A 20133-nucleotide genomic window follows, 5' to 3' on the forward strand; every position below is an offset into this window, starting at 1 on the left:
AATATTTATTTATTATTTCAGGTACAATTTAGATTCAGTGAAGATACAAGACCATTCAGAATTATAGATATACGAAAGTGAAGATATAAGAATATTAAAATACTAATATTGGTGATTTTTTTGTAAGATTAATAGATTTAGTTTCTTTTGTTTAAAGATTCTAAGAATGATGAATGAAACTTTCTATATGTTGAAATATTTGAATTTAAAAGAAAATGGGATAATTGTTTAATTTTAGTTATTTAACTTTGTCTTAGTTCTTAATGTATTTTAAAATATTTATAATAAGCAATTTCATTTTAATATTACTAATATTCCTCAATTAAATTTAAAAGTAAAATTATAAATTTATTATATTTTGATATGATAAAAATTTTCTTTATTGAAGTTTTAGTGACACCTAAAAAAAAATCCTAGGTATAATTTCTATTACTTGTAATACTCACATGATATATAATGACATGTGTTGTAATTTTAGGTAAAAACTTAACTCTAGTTAAAAGTTATCGTGACATTCAATTTGGTGTCACACCACACCCCTTATAGTTGACACCAAATGTGGGTGCCACTCAAAATCTTTTAGATATCTACCTATAGATTATTAACTTTTAGTGACATATTTTGAATGTCACAAGAAGTCAACTTTCTTGTAATGTCTTATTATTTCTTTGCAACAAAATTTCAATTTCAGGCAAAGCATAACTCTTTAATTAATTTGGAGTTAAAATCAAAGCAACAAAATTTAGAAAAACTTATTGTAGTTGCATGTTCCTAATACATTAAGGGGGAACGCTTTAATACAATTATTTTATTGGTTGTCTTATTGCTTTCATCTTTGATTTACTTTTGATTATTGAGTCTCTTTTATGATTGTACGTATCTCTGAATCAAGTTTTGAAATGATTCATTTCTAGCATGCGTAAACCATTGGTTAGGTTTGGACTTCATCATAATACTCTTAATAAATTACATGAATCACTTGATACCACCGGCCATGCCACTAAACATAAATAGAGAAACAAAGATTATTGCTATGAATCAAAAATTTGTTGACAGATATAAATAAGAACTAGAATTTCATCCTTCAAAGGGTGAAAAGCAAAGTTGTCACTACAAAAAAAAAGGAAAATTGTGGTGGCTTAAGAAGTTCTATTTTGGCGGTTTCAACCGCCACACAGAGGAAACAATGGCGGTTTTACAATAATCGCCACACAAAACGTCGTAATATACTTGGTATAATATGGTGTTTACAACCACCAGAATATTCACTTTTTTTCTAAAAATGTTATGCAGCCAATCATTTGCTCAGATATTATTGAATGCAAAAGTATTTACTAATTTGTACATAATATATCACAATGATTAGAAAAAAAATCAACAATATAATTAGGATGACAGAAGAAACAAATATATATTTATTTCCTATTTTAATGTCAAATTTTCTTCTCTAAAACTATAAATAATTAGCAGGTCCAAGCAAACAATACTACAAACAACATAGAATTAATATACTTTTAGTAATACTATGACAAGATTGACCTTTGATTAATTATGGTATATGGGACATGTCCTATCATAATTATGCATATTAGCATATGTAGATGGCAATGTCTATCTACTTTTTACTTTTGCAGACACTAAACATATCTTGCAGCAAAATTATAATCTAAATAAACAAGCAATATAAGTAACATTTAATACATGGTAGGACTGTGAGCATAAAAACACAATATAGGCTCTTATTTTGGTCAGAGAAACCAATGTTTTCTCCTCATGCTCCCGAGCATCCTCCTGTCTTCATAAATGAAAAGTTTGGCCCCCCAAACAGTCTCCTATCATCGTTTATCATGAAATATAATTCTTGCAACAAATAATATTCTTGCAACTAAATGGCCTTCCTGCAACAAAACTGCTCTTAATTATTTAAACTTCTCTTAATCATTTAACAAAGGCAATTCCAATCATTTAGAATGTATGCTAAAAGCTAGATCCTGAGCATATTCACTTCTAAAATACCTAGCAGCACAACCTCCAAAAGTGATGATGATTAAAGGAGAATTACAACAAATGTGCTAGATATATTATCTTGGTTTCTTTTTTGAAACAAATATAATGTAAATGCATAATGAATATATGTATTATTACGAACCTTAAAGTCAAATAGTTTGTCACCAAGTATTGATGTTAGACAAATGAGAAAAACCAGAAACCCAAATTTAAAGTTGGTGATAAAACTAGTTCGTGTTGTTATTTATTAAGAAATTTGAAAATCTATATTATGGCTTAGCTGTGTATTTCAATAAAATCAGAGTTGCATTAAACTTAAGAACTTGGATGGTGAGAAGTGATATGACCTGCATCACTGAATGGAAAGAACAATGTATTAAAATATCTTATAAAAAACATTACAATGTCAAACAATAAATAAACTGGTGGATATAACAATTAACTCAACTCATAGATCAAATAAGCATTAGCAAGGTACCAAGTGTCCAAAAAACTCTACACATTAAATTACTTTAGATGTAATACTCCTGATCAAAATAATTATGTACATTAAGTTACTCTAGATATGATTCTTATCATTCAAACAAGAATAAGGAACTCACTTATAAATTAAGTTAATGTAAATATAAATTTTGAGATCATGAATAAAATGAATCATTTATTACAAAAAAAACACATTTAACTTTGAACATGCACATCATAAATAATAACACCAAATGTATCTTTCACTACAAATCAATGTACATTGAAACTGTTAAGTACATATCCAATTTAGTAGGAAAAAGGGAAAAATATGTAAGTTACCTCTACTATAACATGTGGAATAGCTACACTTTAAGATTTATCAATTTTGTTTACCCTAATGTGTATCCATCTATAAATATTTCTTGACTGTACTTAATGAAGATTGTGGATGTAGGTCAAATATATGAGAATAATGTCAATCAAATCATGAAGATGATACTTTCTTGCCTAATATTAATATTTTCAATTGTAATAGCTCATTGTTTGGATAGAAACATAAACTGTATTCACAAATAATATCCTACTAGATATCATAAATAGATAAACACGAAGATGACATCTCTTACACGGTAGAGAACACAACCAAAAGAATGACACTAACTAGTAGCTATAACTACTAGAAGATTTGTTCAAGAAAAAGAAAAAACATTTTAGAATAGATGGAATGTTGTCTCCCGAACAAGAGTCAATTTCTCATATCCAACATCCTTCATTCCTTTTAATGAACGAAAATCAGATGCAAAAATGCTCGAATTTTTTTAATGAACGCATCAAAACAATCAACTTAAAATAAACTTCTTGAAAACATACAGGTTTTGATCAAATTTTTAAGTAAAAAATGACCGATTAAAAAGGCCTAGACTGATTAAAATGCGGTTGAAAAAGTACTCAAAAAAATAAAATGAGCACGCCAGGTTAGACTGTGCAAACCGTAAATTAAGAATACTGACGTCTGCAAGCTTGATTTTTAAATTTTTCGCCCTTTACTTCTGCCTACATTTGAAAATCGATTCAACTGATATATTTGTAGATCCGAAAAATTACTCTATTTGGTATTCTAAACGTTATACGGAATGAAATACATGCTGTGATAAGTAGAAAATGCAAATGTCTTGTAAATGCATTGGTTTACTGGTTGAGAAATTCTGAAAAGATAATCAGGTGCAAATGGATCACTCTTGGACCATTTACTTATGATTCTCAATTACAATTAAAATTCTACAAAGATTTAGATGGCGAAAATACTCTTGACTGTCACCCTCTAAACCTCTAAAACATGACACAACATAATGAATGATGCACTGAGATTGAGAAATCAAGTCTTTTGACTTCTCAATTGATAGATGACTGAATGAATGTCATCAAGACTAGATAAAATGTCAAAACTCTTGAGTTTTCATCTAAACCTTGTTTTCACTTTTCACTTAATAAGTATAAACATGTCCGACATATACCTCTCATTTTTGTTTGCTAAGGGATTTATAGGGCCACATATGGTAGAGTGTACAAGCTCCAATCTTCTTGTTGATCTTCGGTCACTCTTCTTTGTAATTATTTCTCTATGTTGCTTTCCTACCATGTAGTCTACATATACTTGTTTTGAATCTTCAATTCTAGAAAATCCTTTCACTGCATGCTTCTTGTCTAGCATTTTTATTCCCTAGAGGCTCAAGACACCATACCTATAATGACACAAGTAGGTTATATCTTCACATTTAGTCTTCAAAAAAGACCTTTTTTCAACTATAGTAGTTATGGAAAAAAAGCTTGTTTGAGGCTGTCGAGGCTGAAAAATTATAGAGTCGTCATCATCCATTATTTGTTCCTAAGAAACAGGAAAATAATGATAAAACCTCAAGTTATGGGTGAGACAATAAGGTTCGGGAGTCAGTTAAGTAAGGGGAATGTGTTAGGAACCCCTCACTTCTATTGTACTCAATGGGATCCTCATATAATCCTAGGGTTAGTTTGTGTTTCTAAGGGAATGTTTGCTCATATTATTTATTATTTTCTTAAGGTATTTATTTACAAAGAAAATACTATTGTTTAAAGAAAACAATTGATTAATGAAGTTAGACACAAAAAAGATTTTTTGGTTATTGTACTCGCTAGAGTGCTACGACTCTATGCCTACGTACCTACATGTTAGATTAAGGATAAGAATACCGTAGTTCTTCTAGAAAATGTTTGTTTGTTTGATTGTTTTTAGATTATTGCAAGTTCTCAACGCATCAGGGGCGGAGAAATGTTTGATTTTGAAAATGCCTCAATCAAAAGGGCAGAGGACTTAAAATTTGAATTTGTGGTATTGATTTTGTTTAACTTTTAGTTTGCAAAAATATTATAATTAATTTAATTAGAAATTAAATTAAATGACATATATATACATAATTGATTTTATTTGAGAATAATAAACATGATTAATAGACGAAGACAAATTGATATGATCTTGATTAAATCGTAATTAATCTTAATAATGACTAAATACTAACCCTAAAATTAATCGCGGAATTATTCTAATAAACCCTAATCGTTAAAACATACTTTATATTTTTTTTGTAATTAAAAATAAAATAAAGTAAATCCTTGATTATTAAAATTAATTATTTTAATAAATTATTGATTAAATTCTAATTATAAAAATTAATTGATAAAATTATTCATTAAGAAAACAAGTTAAATTAATTAAATTAAATTAATAGAGTAGGGGGTGTAATTTGTATTCAAATAGCAATGGGCTAGGTAAAGGGGGGGGGGGGGGGGGGGGTTGTGAAAAGCAATGGGGTCTAGACACATTTACTTTTGAAGCCTGGTGCTGGGTAGAGGGTCAATGAAGAGAGTCAACGGTTGACTCTCATCCAGGGACATTGGATCAATTCAACGGAATCTATGCATATGACATAAGGGTCATGCGATTGTCATATTAAGTCAAGGCAATCAAGATGAGGGATTCAGATTACAAGTTAATGGGAGCACATGATGGACGCGCATGCATAATGACTGGTCAGAGTCAACAGTCTCATTGGTTGGGAGAGACTCATGTGTCTCTCACTTAGCACCATATTGGGGGGGGGGGGGGGGGGGTATTTAATCCATTTCCACGCTCCCCCCTCATTTTCACTATTTTTTCTCTTTCTACACTCTTACTCTCTCTTAACCATCTCTTCTTTCTCTGCCTCTGTGCTCCCTTTGGCCACCCCTCTAACCTAACAACCATAATCCCCACCACCCTATTCCCTAGGTTTCAGGTTGGTATTTAACCAGAAACTTCAAACCTTTATACACTCTATTGTATCCAGAAGTAGTTGATAGATGTTCTAACAAAGTCGATTAAGACAAATCCATTTCTCCGCTTGAGGGATGAAATTGATATTGTTAGGTTTTGTTAAGCTAAATATGAATTAAATGATGATACTAGAATTAATTCATTTTCAGAAACTTGTTGACAAAGTTTGTTAGATACTAGTAATATTTTAGTATTTTCTTTAAGTCCCACTTGTATTTAAGCAAATGAGCGGTGTGAGTACTATTATTCTTTTTGCAGTCTGTGTGCAACCATTTTATAACTTTTAAAAGTAGTGGAAATTTATTATTACTCTTTCTCTTATTTGTTTTTTTCATCTTTATCACCTTGTACTCCAACAAACAGACTAATAAATAATCTAGAATATAAAACATACAATTATTTTTCATTATGCAATTGAAACATACATGAATGATTTTATCGAAACATACAAAGTTGCAACCATATTTCTAACTTTGTTTTATTTAGGATACATAAAATCATACTTGTCCTTACATACATTTATTATTTGAACATAAATCCAGTTTGAACATGAAGTTAGCATCTAGATAACACAAGGACGGTCAACAGAATAATTAGGCACCCAAGCAGCAGCCTTATTGCCAATGAAATGGCAAACAGAAATAGTTCCAGGGCTAACTTTGAGAGCTTCGTAAAGCAACTCAGGGTTCATACCTCTTGTATCATGATGACAAACGGTTAAAGCCTTTGCTTTGCTTCCATCAGGTGCTGCCAACGAGACCACGTAAGCGGTTGTTTCACGCACTTGATGGCAATTGAATACAACTTTTTCAAAATTCAATCTATGACACATCACTGCATTGTCACCAACTTTTTTTACTTCCTCCACAACATATTGGTCTTCATTTTTGTCGAAGGTACTTGAAATAGCCTTAATCTTTGATGTTCTAAAATGTGAAATGACATGATCAATCATAGATTCTAAAGATGATACACAATGTTTGTGTTCTCCTTTAGCAGTTCGACTATTACAAAAGTCATCCAGACTTTGTCTTTCTTTATTCTCCAGCCATATGGAATCAGTCACACCTTGTCTTGGTTCTGTGAATGGCCGCATCATCTTTGCAACAGACTGAGTGTTACCCAATACTATTTTCTTTCCAGGATAAAGATCATGTGGAAAAAAAAGTGTCGAGTATTGGTTTAATTCTTCGACTCTAATGGGTAGGCTATTAGTTTTTCCATCTGCCACATAAAACAACATATTATAATTACTTCAAAAACCATGATAAATAGTCTTATTATGAGACAACATTTCGTTATATAATTCATGTTACTAACAAAGAAGCAAAAGATCTGAAAAAGCCTCAGGGAGAGGAGTGTTTGGCCACACATATTTCCAATAATCTTCTCCGGATGGTATGGCACCGGTACTCACAAAAGCCAACTGTAAAAACAATAATTCACATTTTATATATTAGTGTTGAATTCAAAATGATTAAAGAGTTTTTTCCTCATTCCTTCTTATAAACAAATATACATCATCATATATACAATAGAGTAGAAAATATATAACTTACACAAAAGAGAGCCAAAACCGTGATATGTGAAAACTCCATTTAGCTAGTTACAAACAAGTGGTAACTGTGAAGACTTTAGTGGAGTGTGTATGAAACTGTTACAACTTTCTCATTATTTATAGGTAAATACATACACTATAATTGCATGCAAAACTTGTCTTATTGATCATATTCATTCCTCCAAGTGGTAACAAACTTTATGCACGTGCCATCCATGCAAAACAATTGCATTATCTCCTCATTCTTTGCAAAGTTTTTGTGTGGTTTCGGTTTTTGTCTAAACTTACAAACTTTTTGTGCAAATGCCGTCCATGCAGGAAGATGCCATTAATTACTATCCAAACTTTGATTCTCCTTGAGCATAGCATGTGCATAATATTTACTCATTTACTGCATTATTTTACACAACTGTTTTAAACACTCCAATACTTTATTAAAGTGCCTCACGATATTCTTTTATTAAATACAGTATCGGGCAAATATATAATTTAAAGACAATATATATTTTCTGTTTATAAAATGAAAATTATATTTAATATGAATCGGTTGGGTTTATAGCTCAAGCCTTAGTTACTATTTTGCTTTGCTTTAAAAAGTTTATAACCATACTTAAAGCGTTTTTTTGATATATCAAATATTTAGGTAGAGTTTGCAACTTTAGTCTTTACTAGACCCCTAATTTTAAAATTTCATATATACCATTCTTTTTATAATAAAAAATAATAGAAAGGGGATCACCAAAGTTAGTGATCAACAAATCTCACGGTATCTCGACTATATATTCATCATCAGCGTGTTCAATATTTTCATCACTAATTTTGAAAAATTGGAATTTTGAGTGTTTGATTCGGATCAAATAAAAACCCTGATTCGAATCATTTTGGACAGTTGGAAACCAGAAAACCTCAAAATAATTTGACTTGAATCATATTTTACACATGATTCAAATCATCAAACTCTGGGATCATCTCTGTCTCAATTGATTCGAATCACACTTTACACATGATTCAAATCATGCAATTTTTCCATATTTTTTTTCCAATTAGTCCGTCCTGTTTGATTCAAATCAAATTTAACAGATGATCCAAACCAAAGGTGGGTGTCACTCAAAGTCTTTTAGACATCTACCTATAGATTACTAATTTATAGTGACATATTTTGAATGTTAAGAGAAGTCAATTTGTCTTGTAGTGTCTTATTATTTTTTGTAATAAAATTTCAATTTCAACCAAAGCATAACTCTTCAATTAATTTGGAGTCAAAACCAAAACAACAAAATTTAGAAGAACTTATTCTAGTTGCATGTCCCTAAAACATTAAGGAGGAACACCCTAATACAATTATTTTGTTGATTGTCTTATCGCTTTCATCTTTGATTTACATTCGATTATTGAGTCTCTTTCATGATTGCATGTCTCTCTGAATCAAGTTTTGAAATGATTCGTTTTTAGCATGCATAAACCATTGGTTAGATTTGAACTTCATAATGATATTTTTAATCAATTACATGAGTCAACTGATACCACCGACCACGCCATTAAACACAACCATAGAAACCAAGATCGTGACTATGGTTCAAACCGTCGTAATATACTTGATATAATATGGTATATACAACCGCCAAAATCTTCACTATTCTTCTAAAAATATTATGCAACCAATCATTTATTCAGATATTATTGGAAAAGGCAAAAGTATTTACCAATTTGCACATAATATATCGCAATGATTAGAAAAAAAATCAATAATATAATTGGGATGATAAAAGAAACAAGTATATATTTAATACCTAATTTAATGTCAAATTTTCTTCCCTAAAACTATAAATAAGTAGCAAATTCAAGCAAACAATTCTACAAACAACATAAAATTATATATACTTTTAGTAATACTATGACAAGATTGACCTTTGACTAATTATGGTATATGAGCATATGTAGATGACACTGTCTGTCTACTTTGTATTTTTTCCACTACTAAATTGTAAATAACCTTTTTTAATGAAAAAATAATAATTTATATTTAACCATTTTAAAATTATAGTACAAAAAATCTTATAAAATAAAATGGTCATACAATGTTTTTAAGTTTAATTATAATTTTCAAATAGAAATACAAATGCTTCAAATTCTTTCTAATCTTATAAAATAAAATGGTCATACAATGCTTAAAATAAAATGGTCATAGAATAATTTTAAGTTTAATTATAATTTTCAAATAGACATAAAAATACTTTCAATTATTTCTAAAATATAATTTTTAATTATATCTACAATTACATGTTACAAAACTAAATTTAAAATAAAAAATTAGACAATCATTTTTCAGCTACAATATAAATTTTTACGTACAAATTTTCCCTAATGTATTAATAAATTATATTTAATTATCATTATAAATAACTCAATTGAATTAAATAATTTGCATATATATTAAAAATTATTATTTAATTATTTTTTGGATTAAAAGTCCATTAGGATTTGTTTGTTTTCTGTATTTAATGAGCTTTGGCGTGACCATAAGAATTATCTTTATAACTAAATTCAGAATTTAACTATATTGAAAATAAATGAAAATAAATAAAAAATTAATTGAATTAAATAATTTGCATATATGTTGAAAATAAATGACATAGTCATTTATTATATAACTACCAAAACATATTAGAATATCGAGAGGTTCATTTTAAATTTTAATGTATATCAAGATGATTATTTATATGATGTTTGAATCTTAGAATTTACATTATCTTCAATCCACAAAATGATGAAGAAACATTCTTAGAGGGTATTAAAAATTATAATATTTTATGCACTTATTTTACATTTTCAATTTAGTTTTAATGTTTTATCTTGTATTTATATGATTCTAACATATTTCTTATTCACTTTATATATATATATATATATATATATATATATATATATATATTGGCGAAGCCAGATAAAAAAAATTGGGATGGCCGCTAACGTAAAATAAAGATTATAAATAAAATGTTTAAATAATATTTTAAATAAAACATTAAAGTTAAAATAAATACAAAGTTAATTACTAAAAATTTAAATTACATGACTTAAAACTACCTTAAAGTAATGTTTTACGCGTTCCGAGTGACTTGAAATCGTCAATAATTGACTCTGAACTAATGCTTGCATTAATCTCCCTTTCAATATATACTGTCATGCTATCTCCAAGAAACCCATCATCCATCTTGTTTATCAACTTAGTCTTAATAATTTTCATTGCTGAAAAAGACCTCTCAGTTGTGGCCGTAGAAACGGGAAGAGTCATGATAAGACGAAGTAGTCTATCAATCAAGAAGTAAGTTTCAGTCTGTCCAGATGCAACCAAACATGAACATATTTCTTGAATAGTTGATAAATTATTCAAGTTTGATGCTTGACGAGCAACAAATAGAAAATGTTGGAGTTGAAATTGCAAATTATTCTTCTCTTGATCACTAAAATTCATAGGATAATATTTTTCAACTAAAGAACATATAGTATCAATGCTAAAAGCTTTATATCCATCCTTAGGAGATAAAGAACAAGAGAGAGTTAACAAATCCATTGCTTGCTCACTGAATCGGCTATTCAACTCTTGTAACTGTTTGTCAATGGTAGTGAAAAAGATTTCAACTTTAAAGTAATGCTGAATTGTGACTTGATTCTCTTCAAGACGGGAGCGTCCAAATCTTGTTGTTGAATGAACATCATTAAGATCAGGAATCTCAATAACATGTTTTTCACAAAAGGATACCACTTTAGTAAACAATATATCTCAACCATTTTCTCTCAAACCTTGAATAAGATGTTTTGTTGAACGAACCAAGTTCATAACATTAACTACATCTTGATTTTTTTTAAGGCTTGACAAAGCATATCTGTTATTCCCATGATTTCTTTCATCAAGTGCAAAATAAATATAAAATCAAATGCCTTCAAGTAATTATAACAATTATCTGCATCCCCACGTGTAGCATAACTTCCTCTATCTTTTGCAAAAAAAATTAAAACTAAACAAGTTGCTTCATACATGTTTCTCAAGCTAGAAATTGAATCGTAATGTGATCCCCAACGAGTATCTCCAGCTCGTTTCAATGTACCAACTTGATTTGCATCTTTACCAGTTACAATCTCATCAATCTCTAACAAATAAGAAATTTCTTCTAATTGGGCAGCTTGTAACTCATCATGACGCTTTGTAGAAGAACAAACAATATTCACAACAAAGATCAGCTTCTCAAAAAATTTACGAATAGGTTTGACTTCTCTTGATGATGTAACTAATGCAAGTTGCAATCGATGAGCAAAACAATGAACATAGTATGCATAAGGATAATCCTTCATAAAGAGGGCTTGTAAACCATTCCATTCTCCTCTCATATTTCTAGCACCATCATACCCTTAGCCACGAATGTTAGAAACATCAAGGTTATGTCGAGAAAGTATATCACATATTGCTTCCTTAAGAGTTAAAGATGTGGTGTCTTTAACATGTGTCACATCAAAAAATCTCTCTTGTATTAAACTAACTTTATCAACAAATCTTAATACAAGAGCCATTTGTTCCTTTTTTGACTCATCACGAGCTTCATCAACAACGATATAAAATTTGGAATCACCAATTTCCTCACGAATACTCTTTTTCACCCTACTAGAAAGAATTTGCAAGAGCTCTTTTTGAATTTGATGTGAAGTATACTTGCAATTTTGTGGAGAATTTTCCAACACAACTTTTGCAACTTCATCATTGTAGGATGCTAAAAGTTTCAATAACTCAAGAAAGTTACCTTGATTTCTTGATTTGCTACTTTCGTCGTGACCCCTAAAAGCAAAAGCTTGTAGTGTTAACCAACAAACAGTGTCAATTGAAGTCTTGAGTCGTAACCGATTATTCATTCTTTGACTTGAACTTTGCACTTGAATAACATTTATAATATGACCATCTTGATTCAACAAGTCTTGACAAGCTTTCATTGCATTGTTGTGTGGTGAGCAAGGATCCTTCTCTATGTGTTTAAGAAAGGAACAATGTTTTCCATTCCTAACTTTCTTCCAATTTCTAAAACTCATAGAAATAAAGACAAGTGATCCGGGGCGTCCACTTAGTTTTTTGCTAAAAAGGTAACATGGTAAACAATATATATATATATATATATATATATATATATATATATATATATATTTATATATATATATATATATATATATATATATATTTACAAACATATATTTTTCTTTCAAATAAATAATATATTTTTTATGTGATTAATTCATATCATTGTTTCAATTATAATTCATAATAAATTATTGTAAAAAAAAATTTAATAATTATATTATGTCAAACTAAATTCTTATCATATTTAAAATTTAATAAAATATAAATAAACTATTTGCACCCGCACAGATCTTCATCTAGTTTATTTATTATTTCAGATACAATGTAGATTCAGATATATAAAATAATGTTAAGTAAAAACTAAATTGTAAATAAACCAAAAATCATATTAGAGAATTTGCTCTTAAAATAAAGTTTGATTTGATTACATAAGTTGTTTAATTTCTGACACAAATTCATAAATTTAACTTGGACTATAAAATCATTGTTAGATTTAATTTTAATTAGAAAATATTCTAATGATGATTTTTCTGTTTAAAATTTCATGTAAATGGAGTTATTTCAATGTACATATTTTAATAAATATTTATTTATTATTTCAGGTACAATTTAGATTCAGTGAAGATACAAGACCATTCAGAATTATAGATATATGAAAGTGAAGATATAAGAATATTAAAATACAAATATAGGTGATTTTTTTTGTAAGATGAATTAAACTCTCTATATGTTGAAATATTTGAATTTAAAAGAAAATGGGACAATTGTTTAATTTTAGTTATTTAACTTTGTCTTAGTTCTTAATGTATTTTAAAATATTTATAATAAGCAATTTGATTTTAATATTACTAATATTCCTCAATTAAATTTAAAAGTAAAATTATAATGACATGTGTTGTAATTTTAGGTAAAAACTTAACTGTAGCTAAAAGTTATTGTGACATTCAATTTGGTGTCACACCACACCCCTTATAATTGACATCAAATGTGGGTGCCACTCAAAATCTAATAGACATCTACCTATATCTACCTATAGATTACTAACTTTTAGTGAGATATTTTGAATGTCACAAGAACTCAACTTTCTTGTAATGTTTTATTACTTCTTTGCAACAAAATTTCAATTCCAGGCAAAGAATAACTCTTTAATTAATTTGGAGTTAAAATCAAAGCAACAAAATTTAGAAAAATTTATTGTAGTTGCATGTTCGTAATACATTAAGGGGGAACACTTTAATACAATTATTTTGTTGGTTGTCTTATCGCTTTCACCTTTGATTTAATTTTAATTATTGAGTCTCTTTTATGATTGTACGTCCCTCTGAATCAAGTTTTGAAATGATTCATTTTTAGCATGCGTAAACCATTGGTTAGGTTTGAACTTCATCATAATACTCTTAATAAATTACATGAATCACTTGATACCACCGACCATGCCACTAAACATAAATAGAGAAACAAAGATTATTGCTATGATTCAAAAAGTTGTTGACAGATATAAATAAGAACTGGTTTTTCATCCTTCAAAGGGTGAAAAGCAAAGTTGTCACTACAAAAAAAAAAATAGGAAAATTGTGGCGGCTTAAGAAGTTCTATTTTGGCGGTTTCTGTAACACCCCGATAAAAATAAGATAATTATTTAATTTAAGTTAATAATATATTTATTAATTTAATTAAATAATTGGAATATTATTGGATTATTATTATTGGAATAATAAAAATTGGAAAATAAAGTTGGAATATATATAAAGAGTTCCAATTGGTGAAAAGGGTTTTTTTTCACGTGAAAACAGAGAAGCGGCTGAAAAGTGGAGAAAGGGCAAAGAGGAAGAGCAAGAGAGCAAAAGTTGGAGAAGAGAAGACCTTGAAGCTAAAGGATTGCCGGATTAACTCAGGTAAGGGGGGTTTATCGTCGTTTAATGGGTATTATGGGTTAACATGTAATGGGTAGTGATAAGCCATTGATTTGACCCTAATTGGATTATGAATGTTGAAAAATTGTGATGAATAGATGATGTGAAAACTGTAATTGAATCTGTATTTGGGTTAGTTGTGATTTTCCGAACGTATAGCTTTTTACGGAATCGGAATCGGAGGTCCGGAAGTCCTCCAACGGTGGAAAATGCGGAGAATTCTGCGTCCGTTTCGCTGTTAGCGCAGGGACAGCTTTCTGTCTTGCGTGTTAACCGGTTAACACTGTTGTGATTTATGAGAAATTGCTGTCTGTCTTGCGTTAACCGGTTAACCCAGGGCGTTAACCGGTTAACATTGTTGAGTTTTTCCAGAAAGCGTGTTCTGTGTTGCGTTAACCGGTTAACCCAGGGCGTTAACCGGTTAACACTGTTGAAAAGTGGAAAAATTAATATTTATATGTTGTGTATATATTTGATGGTTGGCCTATATCGGTGTATGATATAGTAGGGATCATTTCCCGTTGTTTTGAGTAGTATAGGTATTAGTAGAGTGTGCTAATACTGTGATTGACTTATTTGGCATGACATGATATGATTATGTGATAAATATGCTGATGATGTGTGAAAATATGCATAATGTTGTGAATGTATATATTATGTATGTAATTGTGGATGGACTGTTTTATGGCTTAGAGTGTGAGCATATGTCCATTGTGGAGCGATGTTGATGGTTGTATGCTAGGTGATTTAGCATGCATAGTGTGACCTTTATGGTGGTAGCTAATTCCCATGGTGAGGAATTAGTGAGTTAGTCATTGTGGACTGTTGTTGATGTTTGCATGCTAGGTGATTTAGCGTGCATAGCATAGCCCTTGGGGTGGTAGCTAATTCCCATGGTGAGGAATTAGTGAGTGAGTCACTAGGTCTCAAATGAGTGGGACTAGTGAGCTTGGTAGCCGTATCTGGGTTTGATCGGTGAGGTTGAACTATATGTTCACGAATAGTCGGTACCGCATGCATGGAGTCTCATTGCATAATGTATGTAGGGCGTATAATATGAATGGATGTATTCCAATATTATACGTATGTTTTGTGGTTGTGTTGAGTATGAGTATGAGTATGATTATGAGTTTATATTGCCATTGCTGAATGTGTGATATGAATAGGGTGATGAAATGTGTTAATTTACTTAACATTACATGATATTTTATAATGCTTATTATATCGATTGAGGAACTCACCCTTACAACTATTTTTCAGGTAACGAGCAGTGATTGAGTAGAAGCTAGTGCTTGGAGTCTAGTGTAGTTCCTTAGCGGGTCATGCTCTGGTAGATGTAACATCGGGATGGGATGTTTTACCTTGTTTTATTGTGGTTGTTGAACCAGTTTACATGTAATGTGTTACATGTTTTGCATGATTGATTTGATTTCTATCCGCTGCGAATTATGCAAATGTTTATTTTGATTAAATAAAGAGCATGACAATTATTTTGGTGAATGGTGTGAAGTGATTGTGTGACACCCTTAATTGCATATCTACTCTGAGATATATATATATATATATATATGTGTGTGTGTTGTTTTAATTAAATATTTGGGGTATTTTAGAAGGGTGTTACATTAGTGGTATCAGAGCCTGGTCGGTCGAGTCGAGTCGTAATTATTCTGTTTCCCTGTACGTGATAGGTGTTGTGTAACCCTATCAGTACTTATTGTTTTAGCTTGTTGGGTTTTCAGAATAGAATGGCTGGAAGAGGTAGAGACGATGCTGCGATTGCTGAGGCTCTGGGTATGCTAGCTGGAGTGCTTGGAGGAAATCTGAATGTTGTGGGAATGGGAGCTGCTCGTCAACTGAGTGAGTTCCAGAAGAACAATCCTCCAATGTCCAAGGGAGCATACGATCCAGATGGTGCTCAGAAGTGGTTGAAGGAGATCGAGAGGATCTTCCGAGTGACTGAGTGTGTCGATAACCAGAAGGTCAGGTTCGGTACGCATATGCTGTCAGAGGAAGCAGATGATTGGTGGGTTGCTGTCCGCACTGAGTTGGAAGCTGCCGGGAGTGCTGAGATCACTTGGGCGGTGTTCCGAGAAAGATTCCTGCGGAAGTATTTTCCAGAGGATGTTAGAGGAAAGAAAGAGATAGAGTTCTTAGAATTGAAGCAGGGTAATCGGTCTGTTACTAAGTATGCTGCTAAGTTCACAGAGCTGTCGAAGTATTACACTCCCTATGATGAGGCTACTGGGGAATTTTCAAAATGTGTGAAGTTTGAGAACGGGTTACGTCCCGAGATCAAGCAGGCTATTGGGTATCAGCGGATTAGAGTGTTTTCTGATTTGGTTGACTGTTGCAGGATTTTTGAACAGGATACCAAGGCCAGAGCGGAGAGCTATCAGCAGAGGGTTGATAGGAAAGGCAAGAATCAGAACGATCGTGGGAAACCGTATGCAGCTGGCAAAGGTTTTCAGAGGCAGAGTGGGATGAAGAGGCCTAGTGGGGGAGACTCCAGTGCCCCTGCTAAGTGTTACAGATGTGGTCAGGCTGGACATCGTATCCATGAGTGTACCAGTGCTGAGAGGAAGTGTTTCAAGTGTGGAAAAGGTGGTCACTTGGCTGCAGAGTGCCGGTCGAAGACTGTGACTTGTTTCAACTGTGGAGAGGTGGGTCATATCAGCCCACAGTGTCCTAAGCCGAAGAAAGAGAATCAGTCGGGAGGCAAGGTCTTTGCTTTATCGGGTTCTGAGACTTCTGCAGATGATCGTTTGATCCGAGGTACGTGTTATATTAATGGCTTTCCTCTTGTAGCTATTATTGACACAGGTGCGACTCATTCCTTTATATCTTTGGATTGTGCTGTGAAACTTAAATTAGAGATATCTGAGATGCATGGAAGTATGGTGATTGATACTCCTGCGAAGGGTTCAGTGACTACTACTTCAGTTTGTTTAAATTGTCCTTTGAGTATTTTTGGTAGAGACTTTGGGATGGACCTAGTGTGTCTTCCACTAGTGCAGATTGATGTTATCCTGGGTATGAACTGGTTGGTGTTTAACCGAGTTTATATCAATTGTTTTGATAAGACTGTGATCTTTCCTGAGATTGAGGAAGGAAAGAGTTTGTTTCTATCAGCAAGGCAGGTGAATGAGGCAGTAGTAGATGGGGCAGAGTTGTTTATGCTGTTAGCGACTTTGGAGGCTAAAGATCAACTGGTGAATTGCGATCTAGCCGTGGTGTGTGATTTTCCTGATGTGTTTCCTGAAGAAGTGAATGAATTACCGCCAGAGCGTGAAGTTGAGTTCTTGATTGATTTGGTACCTGGTACTAGGCCGGTATCGATGGCTCCGTACCGTATGTCTGCTGTTGAGTTAACTGAATTGAAGAGTCAGCTGGAAGATCTGTTGGATAAGAAATTTATTCGTCCGAGTGTGTCACCGTGGGGTGCACCAGTGTTATTGGTTAAGAAGAAAGAAGGTACTATGAGGTTGTGTGTGGACTACATGCAACTGAATAAAGTGACGATCAAGAATCGGTATCCTTTGCCGAGGATTGATGATTTGATGGATCAGTTGGTTGGTGCGAGTGTGTTCAGCAAGATAGATTTGAGATCGGGGTATCATTAGATACGTGTGAAAACTGAGGATATTCAGAAGACTGCTTTCAGAACAAGGTATGGATATTATGAGTATTCTGTAATGCCTTTTGGTGTGACTAATGCGCCTGGAGCATTTATGGAGTATATGAATAGGATTTTCCATCCGTATCTAGACAAGTTTGTTATGGTGTTTATTGACGACATTTTGGTGTATTCGAAATCTGAAGAAGAGCATGCTGAACATTTGAGAGTGGTTTTAGGAGTTCTACGAGAAAAGAAGTTATTTGCTAAACTGTCCAAGTGTGAATTTTGGTTAGAAGAGGTTAGTTTTCTTGGTCATGTGATTTCAAGAGGTGGTGTTGCCGTTGATCCTTCTAAGATAGAAGCGGTATCTAAGTGGGAAGCTCCGAAGTCAGTTTCTGAGATAAGGAGTTTTCTTGGACTTGCAGGTTATTATAGGAAGTTCATTGAGGGATTTTCTAAGTTGGCGTTACCGTTGACGATGTTGACTAGAAAGGGGCAAGCGTTTGTTTGGGACTCAAAATGTGAAGAAGGTTTCCAATAGTTAAAGAGAAGGTTAACTACTGCTCCTGTTCTGATATTACCAAGTCCGTCAGAATCATTTGAGGTTTACTGTGATGCTTCATTGTTGGGTTTGGGTGGTGTGTTGATGCAGAATAAGCAGGTTGTAGCTTATGCTTCGAGACAATTGAAGGTTCATGAGGGGAACTATCCGACACACGATTTAGAGTTGGCAGCTGTGGTGTTTGTTTTGAAGTTATGGAGGCATTACTTGTACGGGTCGAGATTTGAGGTTTTCAGTGACCATAAGAGTTTAAAGTATTTGTTTGATCAGAAAGAGTTGAATATGATACAGAGGAGATGGTTAGAGTTTCTGAAGATTATGACTTTGGTTTGAATTACCATCCGGGTAAAGCAAACGTAGTGGCTGATGCATTGAGTCGGAAATCATTGCATATGTCTATGTTAATGGTTAAGGAATTGGATTTAATTGAGCAGTTTAGAGACTTGAGTTTGGTGTGTGAGAGTACTCACAATAGTGTTAAATTGGGAATGTTGAAGTTAACGAGTGGTATTCTGGATGAGATTAGAGAGGGTCAGAAATCCGATGTGCTTTTGGTTGATAAGTTGACTCTAGTGAATCAAGGTCAAGGTGGTGAATTCAGAGTTGATGAGAATGGTGTTTTGAAATTTGGTAATCGGGTGTGTATTCCGGATGTTACCGAACTTAAGAAGAGTATTCTGGAGGAAAGACATCGTAGTGGCCTGAGTATTCATCCTGGGGCTATGAAGATGTATCATGATTTGAAAAAGTTATTTTGGTGGCCGGGAATGAAAAGAGAAATTGCGAGTTTTGTTTATTCCTGTTTGACTTGTCAGAAGTCAAAGATTGAGCATCAGAAGCCGTCTGGGCTAATGCAACCGTTGGCTATTCCAGAGTGGAAGTGGGATAGTATCAGTATGGATTTTGTTTCTGGTTTACCGAGGACGATTAAGAATTTTGAAGCTATTTGGGTGATTGTTGACAGATTGACAGAATCAGCTCATTTCATTCCGATCAGAATGGATTATCCGTTAGAGAGATTAGCTGAGTTGTATATTGAGAAAATTGTGAGTTTGCATGGTATTCCGTCGAGTATTGTTTCGGACAGAGATCCTAGATTTACATCGAAGTTCTGGGAAGGTTTGCAGAGGGCTTTGGGAACTAAGCTGAGATTGAGTTTTGCATATCATCCGCAGACTGATGGTCAGACTGAGAGGACGATTCAGTCACTGGAGGATCTTTTGAGAGCTTGTGTTTTGGAAAAGGGAGGTGATTGGGATTGTTATTTACCTTTGATTGAGTTTACCTACAACAATAGTTTTCATTCGAGCATTGGTATGGCACCGTTTGAAGCTTTGTATGGTAGGAGATGTCGGACACCTTTATGTTGGTATGAGTCCGGTGAGAGTGCTGTGGTTGGACCGGAGATTGTTCAACAAACTACGGAAAAGATTAAGATGATTCGGGAGAAGATGAGGATTGCTCAGAGTCGTCAGAAGAGTTATCACGACAAGAGGAGGAAGTCACTTGAGTTCCAAGAGGGAGATCATGTGTTTCTTCGCGTT

At 32.4% G+C, this 20133-nt stretch overlaps 2 protein-coding genes across 2 annotated transcripts in view; one reads left to right on the plus strand and one right to left on the minus strand.

The window, feature by feature from the left end:
* Positions 1–20133, plus strand: part of LOC127097276 (embryonic abundant protein VF30.1) — a 71323-nt gene that overhangs the window by 45284 nt on the left and 5906 nt on the right. The window lies entirely within an intron of this gene.
* Positions 6203–7542, minus strand: LOC127097275 (embryonic abundant protein VF30.1). The gene is made up of 3 exons (XM_051035777.1): positions 7378–7542; positions 7139–7244; positions 6203–7042 (listed from the first exon to the last, which is right to left on the minus strand). Exons 1-3 carry the CDS (start codon positions 7414–7416, stop codon positions 6381–6383), a joined length of 807 nt encoding a protein of 268 aa, XP_050891734.1. The 5' UTR covers positions 7417–7542; the 3' UTR covers positions 6203–6380.

Source organism: Lathyrus oleraceus, chromosome 6 (genome assembly GCF_024323335.1).
Source record: "Lathyrus oleraceus cultivar Zhongwan6 chromosome 6, CAAS_Psat_ZW6_1.0, whole genome shotgun sequence".
NCBI classification, from domain to species: Eukaryota; Viridiplantae; Streptophyta; class Magnoliopsida; order Fabales; family Fabaceae; genus Lathyrus; species Lathyrus oleraceus.